General features: G+C 48.4%; 3 protein-coding genes across 3 annotated transcripts; 1 reads left to right on the forward strand and 2 right to left on the reverse strand.

Annotated features, from left to right (window-relative positions):
- Nucleotides 1-687: 687 nt before the first annotated feature.
- On the reverse strand, nucleotides 688-5,057 carry LOC311318780 (serine protease 33-like; the record flags this gene model as incomplete). The annotated part of the gene is made up of 9 exons (XM_084450210.1): nucleotides 688-726; nucleotides 1,346-1,522; nucleotides 1,653-1,801; nucleotides 1,935-2,030; nucleotides 2,227-2,399; nucleotides 2,655-2,817; nucleotides 4,224-4,373; nucleotides 4,626-4,742; nucleotides 4,931-5,057. The coding sequence occupies 9 exons, from the start codon at nucleotides 5,055-5,057 to the stop codon at nucleotides 688-690; spliced, it is 1,191 nt and encodes a 396-aa protein (XP_084306336.1).
- A 6,045-nt stretch (nucleotides 5,058-11,102) lies between these two features.
- Nucleotides 11,103-14,724, forward strand: tmprss4b (transmembrane serine protease 4b; the record flags this gene model as incomplete). The annotated part of the gene is made up of 11 exons (XM_084450212.1): nucleotides 11,103-11,235; nucleotides 11,358-11,510; nucleotides 11,827-11,953; nucleotides 12,096-12,209; nucleotides 12,312-12,355; nucleotides 12,505-12,667; nucleotides 12,859-13,025; nucleotides 13,358-13,453; nucleotides 13,828-13,970; nucleotides 14,425-14,574; nucleotides 14,713-14,724. 11 exons carry the CDS (start codon nucleotides 11,103-11,105, stop codon nucleotides 14,722-14,724), a joined length of 1,302 nt encoding a protein of 433 aa, XP_084306338.1.
- A 3,771-nt stretch (nucleotides 14,725-18,495) lies between these two features.
- Nucleotides 18,496-25,121, reverse strand: LOC311318783 (sodium channel regulatory subunit beta-4-like; the record flags this gene model as incomplete). The annotated part of the gene is made up of 5 exons (XM_084450213.1): nucleotides 18,496-18,592; nucleotides 18,757-18,886; nucleotides 19,277-19,496; nucleotides 19,697-19,860; nucleotides 25,031-25,121. The coding sequence occupies 5 exons, from the start codon at nucleotides 25,119-25,121 to the stop codon at nucleotides 18,496-18,498; spliced, it is 702 nt and encodes a 233-aa protein (XP_084306339.1).
- Between the last annotated feature and the right edge of the window lie 1,686 nt (nucleotides 25,122-26,807).

Here is a 26,807-nt window from a genome sequence, read left to right on the forward strand (position 1 = left end):
CATATAAATATTTTTCAATATAGGTGTCATCCTTCACTTAGGGAAATCACAGACGGGTGAACAGGCAGGTCTCTGGGAATCATTTATCAAACAATAGTGCACAAATGATCCTAGATCAGATGTTAATCATTTACAGTACAAAGCTTACTGTGTGCCGTATTAGCAAATATTATTTTCACCCGAAACTACTAACTCAATAAATATGGAAATAGAGAAAATATGGAGATTTTGAAAGGTCTTTTGATTCTAGGCACTCCAAGTGCCTGACCTATCATGTCTTTCTATTGCTGAAGGACAGGGTCATGTGAGACTCAAGCCTGTCATCCAGAATGTCATTAGCATGTATGTGGTCCAATGAGAAGAGATTCTTAGAGACATTCTCCAATGTCTCTTAGTGACAGCAGCTGTCACGTCACGGTCTTGATTGCTGAGAGGTCGAGCATGAAAGGAGACATAAACAAACCGTCAGATATTCAGCCTGCTACTGTATGCTTAGATCAGACGGTGCTACTAGGTGGAACTAACTCGTACAGTATGACAGAGATCTAAATGAATATGAGGCCCCTCTGAGGCTGTGCATACTGCTGGAAACACACACATTACACGCTGTACACATACTGTATATTGTGGCAGCCCGAGAGCTCAGCCCTGCCCCTTCAGACCTCTAGGACAGGTAATTGACGGTCGTTACATCAGATCACCAGCCACCGGGGACACCAGGTGCGGCTTATCAGCAAACGAGCTGGGGAGCCTTCAAAAGAGAGGACCCAGGACCTTGGAGGGGGCTTTGGTAGCGAGTTGTGTACGGACAGGTAACGTTGTACCATTGTAAAGCCCAAGGCTAATCGGTCTCTCTTTTTTGTGTCCCCAAGGACCCAGAGGCTCCCGGACGGCTGTGCCACTAACCTCAAGAACCGATCCCAGAGAAGGGGAACCCCGTACCGCTTCCAGGAAGGAACCCCAGTGATATTGTTTTTCCCCTTAAAGCCGTTGAGGCCGTCTCTGTTAACCTTCTTGTGTGAATAAACGCCCTAGGAAGGGCTTTTAACCCGGCCGTTTTGTGTGGACATTCGCTGCTTTCAGATCAGCCGCCAGGGTATTCTCTCCGGGTGCCACAATATACACTCATCACACTCCATTTTGTATTGGTATTCTGAACTGTCCTGTCTTTGCACTGTCCCGTCTTGTCCCTGCACCCTGTCTAACGTTGTCTCCATCTGTGTTATGCACCACTGACCCAACGCAAATTCCTAGAAACTACCTGGGCAATAACATAAAAACTGATTCTGAAACTAGGCTGATAACGTTGACTGGCGTCTCTATATTGGGTCCTGGTGATGCTTGCCTGGGCCTTGGGGCTTCTTACCTGCATCTTACTGTAGATCCAGGGCAGCAGGCGTCTGACGTTGCTGTACACCCCCGGTTTGTTCCTCCGACCACAGCCCGTCCCCCAGCTGGTCACTCCCGTCAGGTACCAGCGCTGGTTTGAGTCCTTACACACCAGAGGACCCCCGCTGTCACCCTGAGGACAACACGCAAGGTGAGATCACGCGGCTACTGGGAGAGCCAGGGTACCGTTACATAACGGGACAGCTCACCCAGATCGGGACATTTGAACGATTACGCGGCGAGTCCCGGATACACGGACCGACCTGACAGGCGTCCTTTCCTCCGTTCAGGTATCCGGCGCACAGCATATTCCGGGTGACCCTGCCTCTGTACACCGCGTTCCTGTTACACACACCGGAGTCGATGATGTCCACGGACACCTCCATCAGGCTGCTGGAGCCCGGAGCGCCGCCTGGACAGCGAGCAAACCCAACGCGCCGTCAGCGACACTTTTTTCATACGGTACTGATGTTTACATGGCGGTGTCGTCTCCTCGAGCGTCTAGCCTTTCTTGTCCCCCTTTTGGAATTCATCCCTTTGCTCACCCCTCTCCGTTGTCGTCCCGAATCCGGTGATGGAGCAGCTCGTCCCCGGAGAGAAGGTCTTGTCATGGGCCGGCAAACACACAGGCTGGACGTTTCCTGTTAGCAACACAAACGCGAGCACATGTTGGTGACGAGCAGGCATGGGACTGATACTATGAACTAACTGTACTGATAGGAACTGAATGTGAACTCTGCTAATACTAATACGAATCATAATGTGTAGCATTTCACAGATCCCATCCAGCCCTGTCACAGTTCAGAGTATGGAGAGGATGTAGGAGGATGTACTGACTGGTGTAGACCACTGGCTGGGTTAGTTTGATCAGGGCGATGTCGTAGTTGTTGGTCTCTGGATCGTAGCTCTCATGCGGGATGATCTTCTCCACCAGGTCGTGTGGAGGCAGCGCGTGCTGGGACACCATGCCCATGTACACCAGCCAGTTTCTGGGCACCATGTACTCCGGCCTGGAGGGAGGAGCAAGTCTTTTTTTTAATATGCTTATACCAAAGGCACTTTGCGCTGCTCGGTATTGGTCACACAGCACTGTTCATGGCTTGGATCTCCCTCCCCGCTTCAACTGTCCGTGTCGAGTCACTATCTCCATTCCCTTTTCTCTCAGGCTGTCATGACCAAGGACTGCTCTAGTGGATCGGTCTCCACAGGGTTCTGTCCCAAGAGCGTACTCCATTTTGTTAGTCGTCTCTCCATCCTTCACTGACCTGGGGAAGCAGTGGGCTGCGGTCACCACAAAGTTAGGAGCGATCAGGGTGCCTCCGCAGGTGTGAGAGCCCCGGAAATGGAGGCTGACCTGCCACGGCCAATGGCCAGCCGAGGCGGTAACGCCCCCTATGATCCTGGAGGATGACTGCGGCTGTCCACAGGCTGCCAGAAAGAGAGAGAGAGAGAGAGAGAGAGAGAGAGAGTTGCAAAGTCACACACTGAACACTAGATGGAGCACTTTACTCCACCTGACAATTATTTTGTTTGTGCATCAATAGAGAGGATGAAATAACAGAGCTACTGACTTGTACACTGTAGAAGAACAGTCTCCTGGTTTGGGCAGGAGGAACTGTGGAAATCACATAAATATATGTCTATAAGTATATGTGATGACTATGCTGTATACATCAAACCAAAACATGGTTGTTTCATTTACTGATCAGGCTGCGATTGTTGAGCAGTACCCACCTCAGTGATACTTTTCCCTGGATGGTGTTGGAGGACTTTTCACTTGCAATAGAGAGAGTGGAGGAGGAGAAACTTCTCATACTGCTACTGCTGCTGTAGCTTCTGGGATAAATACACACACACGCACACACGCACACGCACATACACACACACACACACACACACACACACACACACACACACACACACACACACACAGTTTTAGTCATTTATGTGCACAAAAAAAGTGAATATAGGAGGATTTGTGCAGGTTATTATGACATGGTGTATGATGTTCTAATTGGTTCTGAAACTTGTGTACAGCCTACCCAAATATGCACCATGTCACACTATTAGGACCTGATAGACAGATGTAATCCATATGTTTCAGCATGCCCTAGGTGGGATTCGAACCCGGGTCTCCCACAGGAGAGACACCGTTTTAACCAGCAACGCCGATGAAAAGCTAAGCTAGCTCTTCATCGGTGCGGGTGAACGGTATTTATACTGGGGGAGTGAGTTTAACCATCAACTTGTTACCTACTCGGGACTCCCAAGGACTCAGTTTCACAGTTACACAGGCAGGCAGACATCCATCACTGACAATACATCCAGTATTAGTTCTAATTGACCACTAGAGGGCAGCAAATATCACTGAGAGACTACTGAAAGTGCTCACCCTCCCATGCCCAGTTGGGTGCAGGTCTGGGCAGCCAGCCTGTCGGTCCAGCCACTGTAACACACAGGGCGGAAACTTCCTGACCGGTTCGTCTTCACCTGGAGGGCCCCGTCTGTCCCAAACCTGACTGCAACACACAAATGACATTACATTACATTTACATTATAGTCATTTAGCAGACGCGTGTATCCAAAGTGACTTACAACACTTGCATGTAACATAGGTCGTCAGTGTACTACTAATCTCCAGAACTCACTAGTGCATCTCCTGTCTAAATAAGTGCCATAAGAGCATAATCTAGTGCTGAAGTCAAAGTGCAAGTCAAATGCACATTATTCAACATTTAACCGTTACTATAAAATATACACTATACAGGACTGAATGAAGTTGCGAATACAAGCAGAGACAGTTGAAGTGTCAGACGGGCAACGGAGTGACTGACCGCAGTTGGTCTCATCGCTGCCCAGTTTGCAGTCCCTCTGGGCGTCACACTCCACAGCGAAGGAGGGGCATGTGTCTTTCTCCATCACGCTGGGCCGGTCGGCGTAGCCGTTGCTCAGGTAGCCCGCCGCCAAAGTGGGACCGTAACGCACTGCGCACGAGATAAGAGGTCAGGGGTCAGGCGACGTCAGGAGCCACAGAGGGCCCCTGGGAATACCAAAAACCATAACACTGCAGTGTCTTAAGTCGACTCACAGTCCCAGACCAGATACAGGTTAGATGTTCTGCAATGCGACCTCAGTGTGAACAGCCAAACAAAAAATCGGATCTGAGCAATAAATCAGAATTGAGCCCTAAGGCAGTGGGAACACAGCCTAACTGCGCAGGTGGCCGCTCCTCTCACCTCCCAACCAGATAGCGATGGCCAGGAGAATGAGCAGTAGAGTGCTCCCTCCTGACCCTCCGTACCGTCGCGCACTGTTGATGTACCAGCAGCAGCAGCCTTTCCCGCGAGGAGGGGCTACGGGGCGGAGAGAGAGAGAGGGGAGAGACTTTCTTATACTTTTCAGAAAAGTGCTGAGGACGACGAGAAGAGACAGAGAGCAGACTGACAGAGAGTGGTCTCGGGCCAACAGAGACGGCGGTGCGAAATGGAAACGCGGTTGCGTTTGAATGAGAGGGAGTCAGGGAGACGCGTTGCGTGCTCACGGTGGTTGTCAGGGATGACACGGACTTCGGCGACCTGCGGCTGGGGGATGTAGTAGAGCTGGTAGGGTGGTAAGGAAGCGGCGGACCCTACCACCTCTTTGTACTGAGGGGGGGCGTGGGGCTGCATCACGACTGAGTTGTAAGGGGGCGGAGGCTCACTCTGTGGGGAAGAAGGAAGAGGAGAGCGGTGTGTTGTATCCTGGTCCAAAACACCAGTTGTGTGTGTGATGCCTACAATCCAAAGCTTCACTACTTTGAAGTCTACCTCTACCAGAACAGACCACACATTAGCACACTGTACAGTATGGCATTGGAAGTTGATCAGATCAAACGGATATCTTGACCAGTCTACTTAGGGCCCAGTATGGAAATCAACAGTCACTCCTTTTCATCAATGAGTGATTATTAAGTCTGAAACATAATCATCCGCAATGTGTCTCGATGACTCAGAAAACTGTGAGGAAAGTTTTGTCTTGGTCTTGTCCTAGATCAACAGACAAGATCAATACCCAGATATTAAACACCCAGACTAAGGCCATTTTAATGAAGGTTTGAGTGGTCAGAATAAGACTCCATTCCATAATCTACTGTAGCCTAATGTTGAACAAGTATGATGTCAACAGGTTGTCCACAGGGAGAAATTTGATTGTAGAGAACTGAGGTAAATACACCTACAGTACCTGGTCATATTCCATCGTGTGTGTGTGGGTGTGGAGGCCCCCCCTTCACTGTGGCTTCTGGAAGCTGAGGTGGTCCCACTGTGGTCTGGTTCTGGTTCCGTTGGTCTTATTGGAAGCTGATGTGGTCCCACTGTGGTCTGGTTCTGGTTCCGTTGGTCTTATTGGAAGCTGATGTGGTCCCACTGTGGTCTGGTTCTGGTTCTGTTGGTCTTATTGGAGGCTCAGGTGGTCTCACTGTGGTCTGTGTCACCTTCACAGCCGAACAGCTTCTCTGTCACTGGGTTTTCTATTATTCTCCGTTGATGGCGCACTAGCATCCAAACCGCCCTCTCTCACCTTTCCACTTCTGCTTCTATTTTCTTTCAAACCTGCCTAACTGGTCTCACGTACGATAGTGGGTGACGCACACACACACACACGCACACACACATACACACGCATGAACACACACACACACAGCAATGACTCAACAAAATAGCTTAGTCAAACAACAAAACAATTTCAGTCATTTAATGTCAGTGAAAAAGCTACTGAAAAGTAGTGTTTTGTAAAGACAATAACTAACTACAGACTTACTTAATCCTCTTGGTTTTTTGAGTAACATGAAGCAGCACTAACTACTGAGGAAAAGGTTGTTTGTGGACTTAAGTGATGAAACAATATCTTCTCTATTTATTATTTGAACCATTTTCAGTAGACAAAGCATTCAAATGAAAGAACTAATTCCTCATGGCATCAAGGGTCGGGACTTCCTGCTCAACAGGTTAGCAGACTGGGGCCAGTTTCACGGTTTGCTGCAGATTGTCAAAGTGGAGAGAGTCTGAGAAGGGTCATCCATGAGACCATGAGTGGTATTATTGTGGGTGATGTGTGTGTGTGTGTGTGTGTGTGCGTGTGCGTGTGTGCGTGTGTGCATGTGTGTATGTATGTAACCAGGTCCAGTGGATGCCCCCCTGTCGCCTGCAGACCACACTGAGTCCGATAGATACCCCCGTGTCAGCTGTGGATGTCGTAGTATTTAGTTAACACACACACACACGTACACACAGACACACATCAGTCCACATCTGGCTTAGGCCTGGACCTGGGCCCAGTCCCCCTTCCCCTCACCCTAACCCGGGTCCGTATCCTTTTCTCACCCCCACCCTACCCCCGACCCCTGCCTCTACCTGGACCCAGGCACACTCACGCTCACACACACAGACATACACCAGTCCTGGGCTCGGATCCCCTCCCCCTCACCCTAACCCGGGTCCATATCCTTTTCCTACCCCTACCCTACCCCAACCCCTGCCTCTATCTGGGCCCAGGCACACTCACGCACACACAGACACACACCAGTGTTTGCCATACCTCTCCCATGATGCTCTTAGCCTTTCCTGCTCTGAAAATGTAATTTGATGTAATTTATTGCTCTATAAATGTTCTTAGCCGTTAGACAAATATATTCCAGGAGCTTGCTCCAGGTTGCCTGTTTTAATATCTGTGTTGCTTTTATGGCTCTGTGTGCTACTAACCCTGTTCTGCCTCCCCTCTCCCTAGTGCCTCTCTCTCTCCCTCCTATCTTCTAACCAGGTCCAGTGGATGCCCCACTGTCACCAGCAGACCACCCTGAGTCCGATAGATACCCCTGTTTCTGCTGTGGATGTCGTAGCAATTAGTTAACACACACACACACGTACACACAGACATACACCAGTCCACTTCCGGCTTTAGGCCTGGACCTAGTCCCCCCTTTCCCTCACCCTAACCCGGGTCCGTATCCTTTTCCTACCCCCTCCCTACCCCAACCCCTGCCTCTATCTGGGCCCAGACACATTCACGCACACACAGACATACACCAGTGTTTGCCATGTCTCTCCTATGATGTTTTTAGCCTCTCTTACTCTGAAAATGTAATTTAATGTTATTTATTGCTTTATAAATGTTCTTAGCCAGTAGACAAACATACTCCAGGAGCTTGCTCGATCGCCTTGTTGAGAGGGGTCAGGGAAGAATTTTTACAGCTCACTTTTCTGGCCCCTGGGTGATACTGTTTTTTTGCTTCCCTCTGGAATATGTAGGGGTGGGACGTATGCCCACCTCCCTTGTACTCTGTAAAGCGCATTGTGTTGCCTCTGGGTATGAAATGCGCTATACAAATAAAGCTTTGATTTGATTTGATTTGATTTGATGTATGCGTGTGTGTGTGTCTGTGTGTGTGTGTGTGTGTGTGTGTGTGTGTACGTTTGTATGTATGTTTGCCAAATATCCAACCGACCAAAAATTAATTGGAAATTAAAAAACACACAAAAAACAGCTCTTATCTGTACTGTCAAATGTAGAAGCATAGCAAGAAACAGTGTTAAATTAATCATAACCTCAGTTCATAAACAAACTATGAAGTCTCCGACGCAACTTAAGGCGAGGCATGGACGTCAACGCCGGGCTAATCGGCAAAGGCTAATCAGTCACACCCTGTAATGACGCAACCTACCAGCTGACTGTCAGCTGTCATAGCATTGGTCCAGCATGCAGAGTGCATGTATTTAAGCTGTCAAAACATGTATGGCTCTTGCCATTACTGCTGATCGCTTGCTATCTGCGTGCTCGCCCCACCTCCTCCCCTGCTCTACCTGTGTTCTGTCGATGTCATCTCTGTTGTCATCGTTGCTCTCTGTTCCGGGGTATTGCTGCATTCTTCTGGTATTCCACTATGCGTTGGCTAGTGGAAGCCGGGGAACTTCACCTAGTCTCTGTGGCTCTCCGTGGTGACATCTCCAAAGGGCCATCCAGCGGTCCCTCCGGTCACCACGGAGGCAGAGGCTTTAGACTGTACTCCTTCAGAACTCCACAAAGTGTCGGCCCGTGGAGGCCAGGGACTATAATGTACAGCAGTCCCCCTGTGGCTCTCTTTGACGGTCTTAGTGGGCTGAGTTACCTCCGAGCGACTTCACGATAGCGGCCCACTCTGATCGTAATAGAGGCAGGGGGCTAAGGCACTCTGGGCCAAGCGGTCCAGGGGGAGGGGGACATCTAGATTTCGCCTCCCCCTACTATCGCGCTTTCCACATGCAGTGGAAGGCAGGGGGCCCCCCGAACAGAGCACACTGCCAAAATTTCATATGCTGTATTTGCTGCATGCAAAATAAATGGGTAAATTTTGACTAAAGTGATCTCGACTGGAATACAGTATATACCATACATTTAGACCAGTAGATCAGGTATTGTAGGAACAGGACAGTCAAGTTACATAACATCGTGTACTGTACGACTAGATCAGATACATAACATGGTGTACTGTAGGGCTACGGGAAAGTAGATCAAGTTACATAACATGGTTTACTGTAGGGGCCCCACAGGGCAGTGGTCTTCAAAATCTACACAAAGGCCACTCTAAAATCTCCCTCCAAAAAGGCTCTGTAATGCTTTTTTTCCCACATTATAGAGCAACTGCCCCTTTTGTAAGGGGACTTTCCAGAAAAGAGGCAGCCCGTCCCGCCTTTGCTCATCATTCATTCAACCTTTATTTATACAGGAATTATTAATTGAGATTAAAATCTCTTTTGCAATTGTTGTAGACATTTCTGTCACAGAGTATTGTTCAGGAGAGATTCAATGCCAACGTTCTAAGTTTAATAAAGTTTATTACCAAAAGAAAATACAAAAAACCCTACTGCAGAAGAGGTCCATCCAACTCAGGTTGCTTCGTGCACACAGCAGTTCACACAGTGAGAAGTGCGGCCCCAGTGAGGAGTGACAACATTCATTTATACAAAGCAACCTTGGTGTCTGGGCCGATTCCTAGCCCTCACATCCCACCCCCCAGTCCAGCTGGAATCCTGTTTTGTTGACAGAGAGACTGGCAAGGTTGGGGCGCGAGCAGAGATAGTTACTTCTATACAAAAACATAAGATTACAAAGTACATAGCATTCTTTCTCTAGCCAAGGTATGAGAGGCCAGTTCTGTGGCCTTAACAGCAAACACTGTTAAAGAGATCTAACCAAGGTCTAGTATGTCAAATGGATTCAAATAATATCTAATAACACAGATTTTTCTATTACACAAGAGATACCTGACCAATATGCCAATCAGGGGCTGGTTGAAATGTCCAGCCATATCAAACTGTCCCAAACTGGTCTGCGTCCCTCTCCCTTTTGTCCATCAGGGTGACTGCAGAGTCAAGGCCTGCATCAGCTCGCTCAGAGGCGCTCCTGTTGACGACGACATGGGTCTTTCCACCAATGGTCAACCCTTCACCGTGCAGTTCGACAGGGCACAGGAAGATGAGGGAAGGCATAGATGTACTTTTGCACTCCGGAGGGAAGAGGACGGTCAAACACAAGCCAAGGTGTGTCCTGAGGACGGCGATCTGTCTCACAGGAGCCCCCGTCTGGACAGCCCCTCAGAGAGAGCACAGGGAGGTAAGGCAGGATGTTGGTGTACTCGACTTCTTTATTAGGATCACAAGGACAGTGCTGCTCCGCCAAGGAAGTGACTCGGTTTGAACAGAAGGAACACAGACAGTGTTATCCATTCAAAGTATGAAGGCTAGGATGTGCATTGAATATCTTTCTACCCTAATTCGGTCGTTTGAGTGTTCAGTGTGAGAATGTGTCCTGTGTGAGAATTGGTGCTAATTTGAGTAATGATCCTGAAATAACTTCAGGATGAGGATAAGAATCCTGGTATCAAGCTAAAACTGGTCCTGGTAGACTAATAATATTCCAACCAGACATCCGACACTGGTCATTTCTCGGAGCAAACTGTTAGTCTAAACCTGTCGAACCACATTCTGTTCCAACACACTGTTGTTTATTGAAGAACAAACTGTCTTTTACCATGCAACCATAACGACTGTCTGTCACCAAGCAGAGGGACGACTGTGCGTAACATCGTCACCTGATATCAATAATCATCAACCTATACCTAACTAATGAGCTCAATCAGCACGAGGCCCGCTCAGGCTTCTGATTGGTCCCTCGGGTACAGGAAGTGTTTGTGAGAGTGAGGGCATGGCGGCATCTGTTTGCGGGCTGTTTTCCAGGACTTGGCAGATGCCCTACCCGAGCCCTCTGCAGACGAGTGGAGACAGAGGACGAGGACAGACTTCCACACCCTCCCATTGGTACCGGACCACTGAGTGGTTCTTTATGAGTATGAGTCAGACCTGCAGCACATGACTATGATAACATTTTTGCCCAGACGATAACCATTCAGACACAGTAGATGTACACCGCCGCCTCACCCTCTCACTTTATTTCAGACTCTTTTACGCACTGATAAAACAGATCTAGATCATCTAGATCTACACCAAGGTGAGTTCTCTGTTACCTGTACCCACTCCTTGAATGGCCGTAGTTTAATATTAAAGTGCAGTATAAGTTATGTTTCCACTTGATATCCAGCAATTGTCGTTTTGAAGGAATTCATGTGCTTTATTTATTTATCTTTACATATCATTCCAAGTCTCAACTGGATTGTCTGACTGTCTTTTCCACTGGCAGTTCTGATGCCTAAACGCCAGAGGATGCAGGTTACGGTGGCCCAGAGGGACCAGGCGGCGTCTAAGACGAGGCAAACCCTCATCACTGTGGCTTCCATATTGGTCTCGCTGGGAATACTGGCTGTGGCTGGATACCTCAGTAGGTCTCATCTCTCCAGTCATCCCTGCAGTTTAACACCTCTTCCCTCCCTGGTCCTTCATCGTGATTCCCTTCTCTTCCTCCTCCTCCTCCTCTTCCTCCTCCTCCTCCGTGCTCTCCAGTCAAACTGCTGGTCGCCAGCAAGTTCAACTTCTGCGCCCGGTCCACCCACTTCATCCCTTTGGACCAGGTGTGTGACGGGACGGTGGACTGTGTGGGCGGAGAGGACGAGCTCGCCTGCGTGACCAGCCAGACGGCCAACGCCACGTTCCCGCGTAAAGCTAGCCGCCCTTGCTTCAAGTCTCCTCTCCCTGCTTGCTTTCTCGCTCCTCTCTTTACCTGCCCGAGTATTTCCTTCTCTCCTACCCCCCTTCCCTCTCTCTCCCTCCCTTTCTCTCTCTCCCACCCTCTCTCTCTCTCTCCTACCCCCCTTCCCTCTCTCTCCCTCCCTTTCTCTCTCTCCCACCCTCTCTCTCTCTCTCCTACCCCCCTTCCCTCTCTCTCCCTCCCTTTCTCTCTCTCCCACCCTCTCTCTCTCTCTCCTACCCCCCTTCCCTGTCTCTCCCACCCCCACCCCCTCTCTCTCCCCAGTGCGGTTAGTGGGTGAGGGCAGGCTGCTGCAGGTGTGGAGGCCGGAGGCCGAATGGAGCAGCGTGTGCGCAGAGAACTGGAGGCGCCATCACACCCACGCCTCCTGCCAGCGGCTGGGATACACGCGGTGAGCGCCAACCCACCTCACCGATTCCTATGAACGGCGCTATAGAAACGCAACTGACATCGACGTCGTCTCCGACGGCGCCCGCGGGCGGCGTCCGGCCCCTCCCCCTGTTATGACTCTGCTCCTTCCCCGCCTCCGCCAGGAACCCCGAGAGCAGGAGAATCCCGGTCCGCGGCCTGGCCCCGCCCCTGGCAGCCTCCCTCAGCGCGGTCCGCCCGGAGGCCGACGGCCCCCTGCACGCCGCCGTCACCGGCAGGTAACGAACAGTATAGAGGCGACGAGGTGGGCGGGGCACCAGGCCGCTAGCTGATGGCGCTGAGGCGTGAGGGTGAGCCGCTGTGTCTTGTGCTCGTTGCAGAGGAAGCTGCTCCTCGGGCTCAGTGATCGCTCTCACCTGCTCAGGTAAAAACTCTCGCTCGCCCTCACTCGTCTACTGTGTGTCTTCAGTCACTTTGATTAAAGCAAAGCATTCATGAAGCATTTGTGGTACTGTGTGTGTGTGTGTGTGTGTGTGTGCGTGTGTGCGTGCGTGCGTGTGCGTGCGCGTGTAGACTGTGGGGATGCGCTGGGCCAGGACAGGGTGGTGGGGGGCTATGACACCACCATCGAGGCGTGGCCCTGGCAGGCCAGCCTACAGAAGGACAGCCAGCACGTCTGCGGAGGCTCCCTGGTCTCTCTCACCTGGATCCTCACAGCGGCACACTGCTTCAGCGGGTCAGTGGGTACACGGACATGGCTCTCGCATAATACGTGGATTGTCAGCGTTGGGAGTTTAGTGCCGACCTACTTTGCGTGGTTGTTGTACTGTTGTTGAAGTTGTCTGTTTGACTTGTCTCTTTTGCACTGTCATACTTCATTGATATATACACACACACACACACACACACACACACACACACACACAGGCGTAAGAAGGACCTGAGCCGTTGGCAGGTTGTGCTGGGGAAGACCAACATGGGCACTTCTGGGGGCAAATCTGTTGCAGCAGTTATCGTCCATAAAGACTACAACCCTTCCACCAATGACTATGACATCGCCATGGTACAACTGGTCACACCTGTCACAGTTGGAGGTACCTAGAATCCTCATCCTTCCATTACAGGAATATTATACAAGTAGAACCTATACCTGGGCAGGGCAACTGGAATGGCTTGTCTTTGCTTGATACAGCAAGAACAGTTCATTTTGGTGCATTTCTCACCATACTGGCCTCCAGTGTTCATTTGTATGAACTGCAGAGACTCTGATACCTCTTTTGGTTTGACTTGAACAAGGATTGGAACAATCCATCACTACCATCACTACCGAGGCACGGATAAGGACTTCATGTCATTTTCTATAGTAAACAGTTTTGAGTCTGCGTACATGTTTTCAGCTCTAAATCCGACTCCTTTCTTCACCCAGACACCATCCGTCCTGTGTGCCTGCCCCCCCACGGTCTGCGTCTGAAGGCGGGAGACCCCCTGGTGGTGACGGGCTGGGGCCTCCTGCAGGAGACAGGTGAGACAGGCCTGTCTGGATAGGAGCGGACCAGGAAGGTTAGTTGAGACAGGCCAGGACAGAAGAGCAAGGAGGTGGGGAGATATGGTCAATAACATCTAACAGGAGTCAGGTTAAGGAGCGCAGATCAAAGAGGGGGCGAGCATGACTCTTAACACTTCCAAAGCTCTAACGCTAGTCTCTTACCAGGTGCACGGTCTAGAAAGGTTTCTAAACAGTGGCAAAGATACCAGCGCTCAAGGGAACGCCCAGTTCAGGATAGTTGAATACATTTACATGGCGCGGGCAGACAGACAGGACAATGGGCGTTTCATCCGCAAGGCTCTTCAGTGTTGTCGTAGCGAGCGGCCATCCCCTCTCTCCTCTGTCCCCAGGTAAGGCGTCTCCTGTCCTGCAGAAGGCCACATTGGAATTGATTGACAGGGGCGTGTGTTCCCGCCCCTCCGTCTACGGCCCTGCCATCACTCCCAGAATGCTGTGCGCCGGACGCATGGAAGGCAAAGTGGATGCATGCCAGGTACCCCTCGTCAGTGGCCCCTCAGCTATGTGTGACTGCTCCGTAGACTAGGCCCTCTCGTAGACTAGGCCCTCTCGTAGACTAGGCCCTCTCGTAGAGTAGGCCCTTTCATAGACTAGGCCCTCTCGTAGACTAGGCCCTCTCGTAGAGTAGGCCCTTTCATAGACTAGGCCCTCTCGTAGACTAGGCCCTCTCGTAGAGTAGGCCCTCTCGTAGACTAGGCCCTCTCGTAGACTAGGCCCTCTCGTAGACTAGGCCCTCTCGTAGACTAGGCCCTCTCGTAGACTAGGCCCTCTCGTAGACTAGGCCCTCTCGTAGACTAGGACCTCTCGTAGACTAGGCCCTCTCGTAGACTAGGCCCTCTCGTAGACTAGGCCCTCTCGTAGACTAGGCCCTCTCGGTCTGCAGTACTTTGTCGGGAGTCATGACACGGTGTGTTGTTGCTCTCCCTCAGGGTGACAGCGGGGGCCCACTGGTGTACCTGTCTGAGCGTTGGCAGCTGGTGGGCGTGGTGAGCTGGGGCGTGGGCTGTGCCAGGGAGGGCCAACCTGGGGTCTACAGCAGGGTGGAACTCCTGCTCAACTGGGTCTACTCTGTCATGGAGGTGAGCATCTGCTGGAGAGGGAGAGCGCAGGAGGTCGCCCAGACGACGGGGGCTACTGTACGGTCGGCATAGGCGACAGGACACTGACTACACCTGACACTAATCCAGCTTCTCTCTGCTGATTGTCCCCTTTTACAGATGTACCCATAAGAAGTCTTCTTTGAGGCGTATCTTGCAGGCGGTTTTATTTCTCCTGAAAGTGAAGGTCAAAATCTTTGGATTGACTTGGTAACAGCCATCATGTTTCAAGTCTCACCTTGCTGATCAAATTGTCCTTTGTATAATAATGTCCCTCATTATTAAGATATTTTAAACTGTCAATGTTCTATATGTGATATTTTATACTGTTTATGGTTATATGATCATTACAGCTCATATAGCATCTCGCTGGTGTCACTATTACTAAGTCATTTGATTATTTTTTTGTCCAGTGTGTGCCATGTCAAATGTAATTAATTTCCTGTCAAATATATTGAGTTGAGGTTCAAAATGTCAAAGTACAGCTTATTTAATTTGCCATAGTGACTGCCAATACAAAATGACAGTATACGATTTATTTCAAAATTTTATTGGATTTTGTGGCTTTCATAATAAAGAAAAATATAGCTGATATGCATGGGTGTGAGGCTGCATGGGGGACATCATTTGACGGGGGACCGGAGTACTATGGCTATACATTCTTGTGAAGAGTCTTGTGGCTATGTAGAGACCCTCCAAACCATAGCCTGGTCCAGCAAAATGGTCTCTTTTCAGACCAGGCTATCAAGGAGGGGGTCTTGTGTGACCGAGGGGTCAGTGTGCAGGGACAGAGGATGGGGCTCAGACAGTCTGTGCTCTTCACCATAGATAATCTTTCTACAGAATCTTCCAGTGCCTTTTAGAATGTTTCCCTGACACTGTCTCTGCCAAGACAAAGGAAAGCTATTCTTACCTCTGGCCAATGTTGTGATGGGATTTTTTTTTCACCATTTCAAACAATTTAACATTTGTCAGTTGTCTACAGCTGTGGTGTTTTATAAGATAAGATATAAGAAGGGGTTGAAAATACATTTCAGTATTGGTTCAAAAACATTCTGTTGTCAAATGTGCAAAAGATAACAGCAAGTTATTGATGTGCATCTACAGTACAGTATCTCACCTACAGTGTAACAGTTGGAGCCAGCATCAGACAGCTTAGTTATACATCCAGTTATTTCAAATGAAGAAAATAATACAATAAGAAACCAACTGTATCATACTGGAAAATGAATTAATGGAGCATTTCAGTATAACATAAATACCTTAACGTGAGTTGATTAATATAATAATCTCCATGCTTGAGTGTATTCATCTTAATGGCATAAGTATATTGCATATCTTCAGAGGTTACCTGATATTCAAGTAAGCCTAAAGCATCTTCCACAAGGTTACAAACGCCATGTTTCACATTCAACTTCCACAACCAGCTCTGGATTTCCTTCAGGTTTTCAGCGCATTCACATGCTGCCGCATGTCCCACAATCTCCCGGCATATTTTTCCCAAAAGCCACTTCCAGCTGCTTCGTCAGTCATTTGTTATTGCTTTACATGATCATCACAGTAGAGAGGAGCACCAGCATCACATCACAACTAGTCCTACAGTAATGGTGTTGCAGTGTTAGGGCAAACTCCCACCAGCAGGGAGAGCCTGTTAGAAACACTTCTGTTCAGTAGTGATGTTGGCACATGATGTTGGGTTTCCTATATGAAAAGTGAACTTCTTTGAACAAGATAATATTTTGATAGTTTGAGTTATGTGGTATATCACACCCCTTTCATATTTTTCTAAATGCATTAACAAACCTCATCCCTACCCTGAAGTTTGAACACATGACCATATTTGAATATCCTATCTCACACATCACACCAGCAGCCATTTTGGTTCACTCGCTCCAACTGCTCCCCAAGATGGGACACATCTCACTAGATTTAAATACATACACAGCAAAAAAATAAAAAAAAATAATATCTCTATGTTTCAAGTGTCCAGCTAAGCCTTCCTGCTACAGTATTGCTACAAGTCAGTGCATTCATCTACATTTCAACGGCTGCAGGAACAGCCCTGCATTCACTCCATAGTCTGTTTCTGCATAACAGTACAGTAGCCTACAGTACCACCTGATATTCAGGTAGTCAAGTTTTCATTACCAGCTCTGATGACTCCATGTGTTGAAAGGAGGTACAGTCTAGTATGTTCTGAGCTTTTCTAAGGAACAAAAAGAAAGAATGCAACTCTTTTTTTTTCTTTTTATGGCTGATGCATTATGCTATTATGCAGTCTTCAGTTTCTACTGGGATTTTATTCTCAGTTCACTACCTTTGAGATATCCTTTTGTTTGGTATTGAGGCATAAATATAAATAAAGCTAAATATGCAAAATGTTTTTTTTTGTGTGTGTGTGTGTGTGTGTGTGTGTGGGGGGGGGTTCTGAGGTAACATGGACACAAGCCCCTCTCCCCAGGGCGCTAGCCCCCTTATCATCTGTCACACCCTGGTATTGGGAAATCAAGATATCCAGGAGAGCCTCGGAGATACTACTGCTAGTACAGGAGCCACTCCCTTAACCACAGGCTGAAGTCTGAATAACACTACGGCCTGTCCAGTCATCCTGTCAGCAGCCCCTCAGGATAGATCTGCTGCAGCCCTTGTATACCTTACCTGCTCGTTAACTACTGACCAGGTGCGATGGGGCAACACCTGTAGTTCAGCGCCGTGTGTTTTTGCATGTGGTGTATTTGAGATCAATTAACTGGGATTTCAAAACCACCAAAGATGTTGCCGCACTGCAGCTCATGAGTATTGCAAAGTGTAAAGAGGTGTCTGTTGTGCATGTGTCTATGTGTGTCGGTACAGTGGAGAGAGGACTATTTGTAAATGCTATACTGTCAGTATGGAACATGTGTCTGTGTATGTGAAGTCGATGTCTTGGGCCAGAGATCCACTTTATCTCATAGTGCATAGCCTAGCCAGTCAGGGACTGTTGGCACATTGGATGTTGAAGGGGTTGGCATCATGATATGAGATTAAGAACCAACCTCAAAGCACATACTGATTGCATGATTCCAAAAACGAACACTAGGGTACATTTCTATTGTCAAGCATTGTGTCTAAAATCTGGCCAGTTGTTTCACATGCTGTAAAATGCACTGGTTATTTTGTCTTAAAGCAGCATCTTCAGAGGGTCATTCATTTTTCTAGGGGGTTGGTTTCAAGGGATTGTCTATCATGTCATTCATTTACTTGTTATATTATATTCATTTGCATTTTGCTGTAGGCTATTTCATAAAGGTTTTGCAATAGTCCTCCCTACCAGTAGGGGAAGACAGAAGCACTAACAGGTACCTGTGTTTCATAACAAGCAAAGAAAAGGTATTAAGCACTGAGCTGAATCCTTGCCACACCCACACCCTTACATTAACATTTTGAAGAGACATGACCCAATTGAAATTAAAATAGACAAACAGATTGGGAATCACCGTAGACAGTCGCAGCCTACAGTAGGGAAGCCAGGACTACCTTGGGACTAAACAAATTCTCTGAAATATGAGGACAAAATGCCACAGGGGATTGTACATTTAACTTAACTGGTTTCATGGATACCCTCTGTAGCCTTTGATAAGGAATTAGAAGAGTTTGAGAGAAGTGCAGAGCATGACTTAGGTGTCAGGAAGAGCAGGATCCAGCCCAGTAGAAACAGCTTGCATTACATTATTCCCTGTCTTAAGCATACTAATCAAATAATTATTTTTCTCTTTTATCAAAAACAGTCCAAGGTTTAAGTGTTTTCTGTTATATATCAACTTGAACATAATGGAGTCTCATGTGTGCATAAACATGTGCATATATGGAACATATGCTTAGAATTATGCATATTTATATATGGATACATTCATGCGGGTACTCTCATTTCTTCTTTGGTGTCGCTTTCGAGTCAGCTTTAGATCCTGAGAGGCCATTTTCAGTGTTGTCGATCCCTGAGGAAGTTACAAGGCACTCCTTACTGCATCAGGTGAGAGAGAAGGAGAGGACACGAAGGGTTAAAGCCAGAAACACAGAAACAGACGGCGCTCCGTACAATCTGTCAAATCTATAGCTGCTCGATTGCTGACTGAGACCCTCCCTTCCCTTGTGTGGGGAATGCCCCGTCACCCCTGCGTCACTCACTTTTTCTCATCCATCTTGGCGAGGATGAAGAGGGTTAAGTTCTTAAGCAGCATGAAGCCCATCAACAGGCCGATGGCCCCGCCCACCGCCGAGGCGATGATGATGGTGAGGGTTTTGTCCACCACCCGCACTACAGGCACCATTCCAGCAGGACAGCAGAAAAGAGGACCGGGGGGGCAAAGAAAGGGAGGCGGGATGGGCAGGATGAATATAGACTGAGGGTAGGCTATTTAAAAGACTAGCTCCCAAATCACTCCCAATGAGCAGGCTAGCACCTTGCATGGCAGCTGCCGCCGTTGGCGTGTGAACGTGTGCGCGAATGGATGAATGAGAGGCCACTGTAAAAGTGCTTTGGATTAAAGCGCTATATAAGTGCAGTCCATTTACCATTTTAAAGACTCTGTTGCCGACTCATCACGTTGACAATCGAGTGTCTGTATAATTGCATCTCGAGATGGTGGCCCTGGAGGCCCTCTCTATCTGTCTGCCTCTCTGTCGTCAGTAAAACAGTCCTACTCACACTCGTCCACCACGATGAGGGTGAAGTTGGCGGTGTGGTTCCTCCCCTTCTCTTTGGGGTTGCGTCCGAAGCAGCTGTACTGGCCGTCGTCGTCGAAGGTGATGTTCCACAGCAGGATGGAGATGTTGTTAGTCGCCGTTTGGCCAACAAACTCCACTCGGTCATGGTAGATGGTCACATCAGGCTCCACCCCCTCTGACGGAATCACTGAATCACACACCTGAGTGGACCAGGCCGGTAGCTGTCAATCATCTAAGACTCACCACGTCCAATCAAAGCTCCAATCTGAAAACTAATTAGTATTTTGCTGAAGCCATACCGCTGTACTTCAAACACTTGAAATGACAAGCTACTGTATAGCTGCAAAAGAGAACTGTTGTGTATGTTGTAGCTGTGTGCTATGGTGTAAGCTGACCAGACCTTTTGCATGGTGCCATTATTGTTGAACTGCCAGAGGAAGTAGAGATTCTTGATGCCAATACAGCTGGCGTACGTGCAGGGCAGCAGGACCGTGCTGCCGTTCACAGCCTCGATGAACGGAATCTTCCCCGTAGACATCTCCAGGGCCTGAGCTGACCACACACCTGAGAGGGAGAGAGAGGACCACACACACACACGATACACCTGAACGAGCATACAAGGGACATGAAAAGGTCACACAGAGACTAAGAGAGACTAACAGCAACATAAAGACAATCCTGCAAACAACAAATCATACTGTATCATTCCATAGTTTGGCTGATACTGCGTCTTAAAGGAGAATGCTCGTTTTTGACAACCTGGACCTTATTTACGGCATATTATAAGACGTTTGACTCACCGAAATAACTTTAGTGTAATTCGAAGGCCTGTAGAAGAAATTTAAAATCCAGCGCGAGCCAAGTATATCCATGTAATGGCGACGGACGGGGCACTGAGAATGCAGCTTCTAAAAAATCTAGTTTCTGCCGCGAAACGGTTGTTTTCATCAATCTGTCTTTATGAATTGCTAGTTGTGCTTGCATAGAGTGAGGGCTTGTTGTGGTTTTTCACATGCCTCTGTAATATGATCTTTAGAAACGTCTTTAGAAACGAAATAGCTTCCCCACTTGCTCCAGCACGCATGCGCACAGCGCGCAAACTGGCTATTCTCCGTCTGTAGGCTACACTCGCGGCTCACATTCTCTACGCTACGATCGGTGTCCATCATATTCTAAGTCATCTTCTATATCCTCAAAATCTGATAAATATTCAGGCATATTGCACACAATATTCCAGGCACCAACAAGCCGATCGTAGAGTAGAGAATGTGAACCGCGAGTGTAGCCTACAGACGTAACGGAGAATAACCAGTCTGCGCGCTGTGCGCATGCGTGCTGGAGCGAGTGGAGAAGCTATTTCGTTTCTAAAGACGTTTCTAAAGATCATATTACAGAGACATGTGAAAAACCACAACAAGCCCTCGCTCTATGTAAGCACAACTAGCGATTCATAAAGACAGATTGATGTTTCGCGGCAGAAAATAGATTTTTTAGAAGCTGCATTCTCAGTGCCTGTCCACCGCCATTACATGGATATACTTGGCTCGCGCTGTATTTTAAATTTCTTCTAAAGGCCTCCGAACTACACCAAAGTGATCTCAGTGAGTCAAACGTCTTATAATATGCCGTAAATAAGGTCCAGGTTGTCAAAAATAAGTAGCCTATATTGGAGCCATTACATGGTTCACCACCTCTTTTCTTCAGACCAAATGTTGTCTGTTTTCGGACAATTTCGGCCTCAAATCTCGCCACTGTGGTCCGAGGAGGTTTCACACCTGTAGTCTACAGTACATTTGTTTCGGATGAAACTGAAAAGTATGAACGTCTGGACCAAAGGAGGTAGGTGTGAAAGGGCTCTTAGTCAAAACCTCATTAGAGGGGAATGTACTACATTTGGTGGGTTGGGGCTTCTACAAGCCTAGCTGACTGTGGCTATCTTTTGGGTGTTTATATCCAAAATGTTTTGTTGTTTGTATGTAAATTTAGTCACTGCACTGTATAAAGCAGGTCAAGATTTAATATATTTAAATTTCATTTAAGTTTGTATTCTACAGCAGAAATGCAGTATATATTGATGCTTATCCAATTTTAATAATTGTATTAGTTAATGTACAATAAATATTGACATTTGAGCTGATTGTGCTATTTCTAGTTTATAACTAGTTTTGATGTAGCCATGCAGTAATATGAGCAGGCATTCCTGATGGGGAGTTGACAAGCCTTTCATCCAGTCATTTTTTATCTGATTTACTTTCATTGAATTCAAAAATACCTTATTGTTTAGGACCTGGGTCATAGAGGTATTTAGATTACTGTTGTCAAGAGTTTTGTTTGTATATTGTATGGTTCATGCTGTCCTGAAACTCATGTTTCATGTATCTTTTTCTAGAACTAAATCCTCATTCTATACCTTCCTTACTCAGTGTCGGGCTCCTACTTTACAGTTCAGTAACCCGCTGCTCCTACGAACCCAGGACTGACTGAGGTGTACTCACCCTACCAGTGAGCTACATTTAGTTTGTAGCATGATGTGCACTGTAGTGCCTAGTGAGATACTGTGAGACACTCACTTCAACACACGCAAACCACACCTACTTAAGTCAGTACTCTTATGGCAGAGTCCCCCAGTCTTGACGCAGTGGGAGGAAGGGTGAAGGAAAAGAAAGGAGAGCAGGATGGAGTAGAGGGAGAAGAGAGGGTGGAAAAATGGAGAGTTGGTACAATAAAAAGGGACTGTGCCCTGTCAATAGGTGGGCAATGAGGAGAAATAAAAAAGTCCCCATTATTGTAGCTCATTGTGTATGAACTCACACCTGCAGTATGTGTTTGTGATTGATTGGTTAAGTTATGTTTGTACAGTAGTTTCTTTTCATTTGTGTGCTTGTTGTGTATTTGAGAGGCTGAGAATGTGGGTCTGATTTTACTATATTGTCTAGGATGTTCTGAGGCCCTTTTACTCAACGCAGGCTCATTAAATGCAGTAATTAGCAAATGGGTGTGGGCTCTTCTAGCTCCAAATAATGCTCTCTCAGATCTTGCCACCTCTTTAACACAATCCAGATAATGCCGACACCAACCATTCTCAAGTGAACCTAAAGATGATGGATGGTTAGTCTGCTGTAACTAGACTGCTGCCCAAACACTTTCTCCCTCTTTCCTGCTCTCCAATCCCCTAAACAGTATCACAGTATATTACCAGCTCATCCCTCTGTTCACTGTTTTTATCTGGCTCAGTTTGTCCCTCTGTACCCCCCTCTAAGCTTTTACATAAGTCTCAGCTGTGTGACACGTCATAAACAAAGTCAAGGTCAATTTAGGAGAAGCCCTTCTCCTGCAGCTTACAGCAATATATGGCTGTAACCTCCAGATAAGGCTACGCTGAGAGGGACATGAGTATGAATAGATGATCGCCTCAAATATGACCCCCCCTCCCTCCCCCCCCCCACCTTCTCTTTCTCAAATATGCCCCCCCCTCCCCACCCCCACCCCCACCACCTTCTCTTTCTCTGTCTCACTTATTCTACGTTCTCTCCCTCTCGCTCTGCCCCAATGCAGCACAGTGATGCTGCAGAAACTCACACAAGGCAGATGCATCTCTCTCTTTCTCTCTCTCACACGCACACACACACGCACACACACTCACACACACACACGCGCACACACGCACACACGCACACACACGCACACACACATGCGCACACACGCACGCACACACGCACACACGCACACACACACGCACGCACACACACGCACACACGCACATGCACACACACACACGCAGTTTCTGCACTTGATCCTTTCGCTCCTCTTTGATTCTCATCTTGTCTCTTCCTTACAGTAACTCACTCTCTCTCTCTCTCTCTCTCTCTCTCTCTCTCTTTCTCTCTCTCTCTCTCTCTCTCTCTCTGTCCTAGTGGTGTAATCTCAATTTACCTACAGAATGGATTGTATAACTGAAATGTAGAACAAAAAGGCTAGCTAATACAGAGCAAAATGCCTTGAATGAACGACAAAACATTGTTTTACAAAACATGGGGAAATGTTTTTTTTGGGGGGTGGCTTGCCTCTCTGTTCTACAGTAGGTGTTACATTTTTATGGGGAGGGTTTTCTCATTGCTCTCCAATAGCAAATTAGGGTCCTTAGACTTTAGTCGATTCTAACCAAACTTGCAAACCATGCTGATTGGTTGGGTCATCAGTCTTCCGCTGGCTTGAATTACAGTATTTATAGTAAAAAAGACAGAGTGGAGTGCGTCTTTAGTGCAGCAAGTCAAAATCTCAAAACAAGGCGCTCTTTGGTCCAAGGGTGATGACCAGTCACTCTGATGAAGGCATGTGTGCTGCAGCATGTAAGTGCATTTTTTAAGTTTTGCTATGCAGACATTTAATACAGTCGTTTTATGTTTTCCACTACAGTATTTATAGGTTTGCCTCAGAATTCTATCAAAGTTTTGTTAGCAAAGTTATCCCTGTATCCCAGGTGCCTAACTAGAGCAGGGAGAATTGATGCTCTAGTTTCTAGCCTACATGTGTCAGTTTTTCAACTCTCTATCCAAAGCCAACCAAACTCCACACTAGCTTCCTGGAGACAGATAATCCACATCAGAAAGTCCTATAACAGAACAGCAACCCTAACCCCAAGCCTCTTCCTAGAATGACTATGTCATCCCAGTATCTCTGTCTCTGGGGGGTGGGAGTTGGCTAGGACGGTGGGTAGGGTGGGTGGGGGGTGGGATAGGGGGTTGGCTAGGACGGTGGGTAGGGTGGGTGGGGGGTGGGGGGGTGGGATAGGGGGTTGGCTAGGATGGTGGGTAGGGTGGGTGGGGGGTGGAGGGGTGTTATAGGTCCTGCTGTTGGCCAAGAGCGTGAGAGACTGAACATGAGCCTGGTGGTCAGCTCCAGGTTTGTACAGCTGTCAGGCACGCCAGTGCAACATTAGCCTGATAATTCACCCAGCAGATGTTACTGTCCTGTCTCCCTGAGCAGGATTCAAGCCTGTACTTCCCACTTTGCTGACTCTGGACACACCGTTGACACAAACACAAAACTGTATTGAAATAGTATTCTACCGGTTAATACCCAAAAGAACACTAACATGTATCTCTATCCACAGACTCTTCTCCACCTACAGACACGCACCACACACTACAGTTAGTTGACAGGTTTTTGGTCAACGATAACACTGTTGCTCTCTCAATAATGTGCTATGTACTGTATCTGTGAGGTCATCATTTACAGAGTAGGATATCAGTGAATAGGTCCAAGAGTTGGGTTTGGGTATACGTTAGATATCTGTAGAGGACTGGTATTACTACAGTAGGCCCAACTGCGAGTGTTGTACAGTGCTTCCTATCATATCTAAAAGGGATCAAACTCTCAACTGAACTCTGGTCACATACATCACAGTTACACACTGAAAAGGTCACTGTACTCAGAAGCAATCCTGTTTACCAGCTCTCATTACAGGAAAACCACCAGCCACAGCATTCCGGAACCGGATCTACGGCCCCGATGATGTCATTATCAACATTCAGCAAAGTAAAAAAAAGGGACATCAGCAAATCAGCGCAACAGCCCAGCATTTACCCAGCATGCCTGATGCAGGTAGAGACATGGAGGATACATGACCGGGACGACGGAGAATGAAAAAAAAATGATGAGAGAGAGAAAGAGAGAAAGAGAGAGAGAAAGAGAGACGGACGGAACAAGAGACAAGATAAAAGAGAAGTCTCACCAAGCAGCAGAGTGATGATCAGTCCGTAGGTTCTGAACGTGTGTGTGGCGGACATACACCTGGGCTCAGCGCCTCTTGTCGGGACCTCCATGGCTGTCTGATCAGGTCCACTCCAAAGCAAACCCCACCGTGCGATCCAGCACTCAGTCTGTTTGGCTGAGTTCACCCTCCCCCCCTGTAGGACGTCTGTCTGCCTGCTTCTTGTCCCAGCCGGACCCTCGGTCCCTCTTGGCTGCCGGAGCGGGAGTGTATACAGCCGCCTGGGGGGTCGTATCCCAGCCGAGGCACGCCTCAAATGTTCCAGGGCCAATGCTGGTTGCGGAGTGTCTGCCCGCCAGCCCCACAGCAGTCCTGTGAGGGGGACTGTAGGTTAGACAGAGGGCGTGCAGGAAAGAGGGGAGAAAGAGGGAGGGGTGGGGGGCGGGGGTGTGGGGGGGTGTGGGGGGGTGTGGGGGGGGGGAGATGGCAGGGAAGAGAGTGCAGGGCTTAAAAACAAACTCCAAAAGGGAAAGGAAGTTAATCAGAATTTGTTACCAAAGATCCAAAGAACAAGAGAGAGAGGCAGGTGTAAACAGAGAGAGCAGGAAACGAGAGATTAACAGTGTGTGTGTGTGTGTGTGTGTGGAGAGAGAGAGAGAGAGAGAGAGTGAGTCCAGAGCGTACCTGCTCCCTGCGGCCGGCGTGTCCTGAGAGGCCAGCAGGCCGACTGCCCAGCCGAGGGGGGGGAGGGGGGGGAGGCGGTGGCGTGGCGGAGGAGAGCAACGCAGACGCACGGCCAGTCAGGGTGTAGTCAAGGAGAATCTGCCAGCCAGCGCTTCCCCTGCAGAGAGAGAGAGAGAGAGAGAGAGAGAGAGAGAGAGAGACGCTCACCGCAGCCAGAGAGATGAGAGAGATGGGGGGCTGGTGGTGGAGGGACAGCACTGCTGCAGTAGCCCTGATGACCGAAGGCTGCTGGTCAGGTGCCACTCTTCTCCCCGGACGGCTGAGTCCGAACAATGCTGAATCTCCCCTCTTGCCTGCTTTCCACTCTGGCTCTCTCTCAACTTTTTCCCTGCTCTCCCCCATTGGCTCTGTGCCTGGAGCCCCCACCCCCTACCTCTCTCTCTCTCTCTCTCTCTCTCTCCTCATCCCCCACTCCTCGCGTTCTCTCACTTACCTCGCCCCCCATCTACTCATCCTCCCCAGCCCCCTCCCTCCCCTCCTCTCCCCCTCCCCTCCCCAGACTTGCGGTGTGAATGCAGACGCAGGCACTTTTGTCAGAGTGCTAGTGAAGACCAGGCAAAGTTCTGCAGTGCAGGTTGAGGAGGACTGGTGTAATAGCAGCCCTGGGGACACACTGGACTCCCCGCCTTGTGTTCATACCCGTATAACGGCCACGTATAAATAGATATGCCGCGCTCCTACACTGAAATGTGTCCCCGCGGACCAGCACGCTAACAAGCCGTGAGCGTGTTTGCTTTGGCAATAATGACGAGAAAGGATTTAGCTATGTTTGTAAATGACATAATTTCCATTAGTCTTAATGCATGAAGCTGAGAAGATGAGCCTGTATGTTTCACCTGCAATGTGAATGTGACTTTGAAAGCGCTCTCTATCTCTGTCTCCTTCTCTCTCTCCTTCTCCCTCTATTTGCCCCTCTCTCCGTACTCACCCTCCACATGATAGATTGACAGAATTGAGTTTCCTGTGACTCTGCATTTCTCTCTCTCACTATCTCCGCCCCCCCCCCCCTCCCCCTCATCTACTCTCCAGATTTTCACATGGAGATATTGATGTT

Source organism: Borostomias antarcticus, assembly GCF_949987555.1.
Source record: "Borostomias antarcticus genome assembly, chromosome: 15".
In the NCBI taxonomy this organism is placed as follows: Eukaryota; Metazoa; Chordata; class Actinopteri; order Stomiiformes; family Stomiidae; genus Borostomias; species Borostomias antarcticus.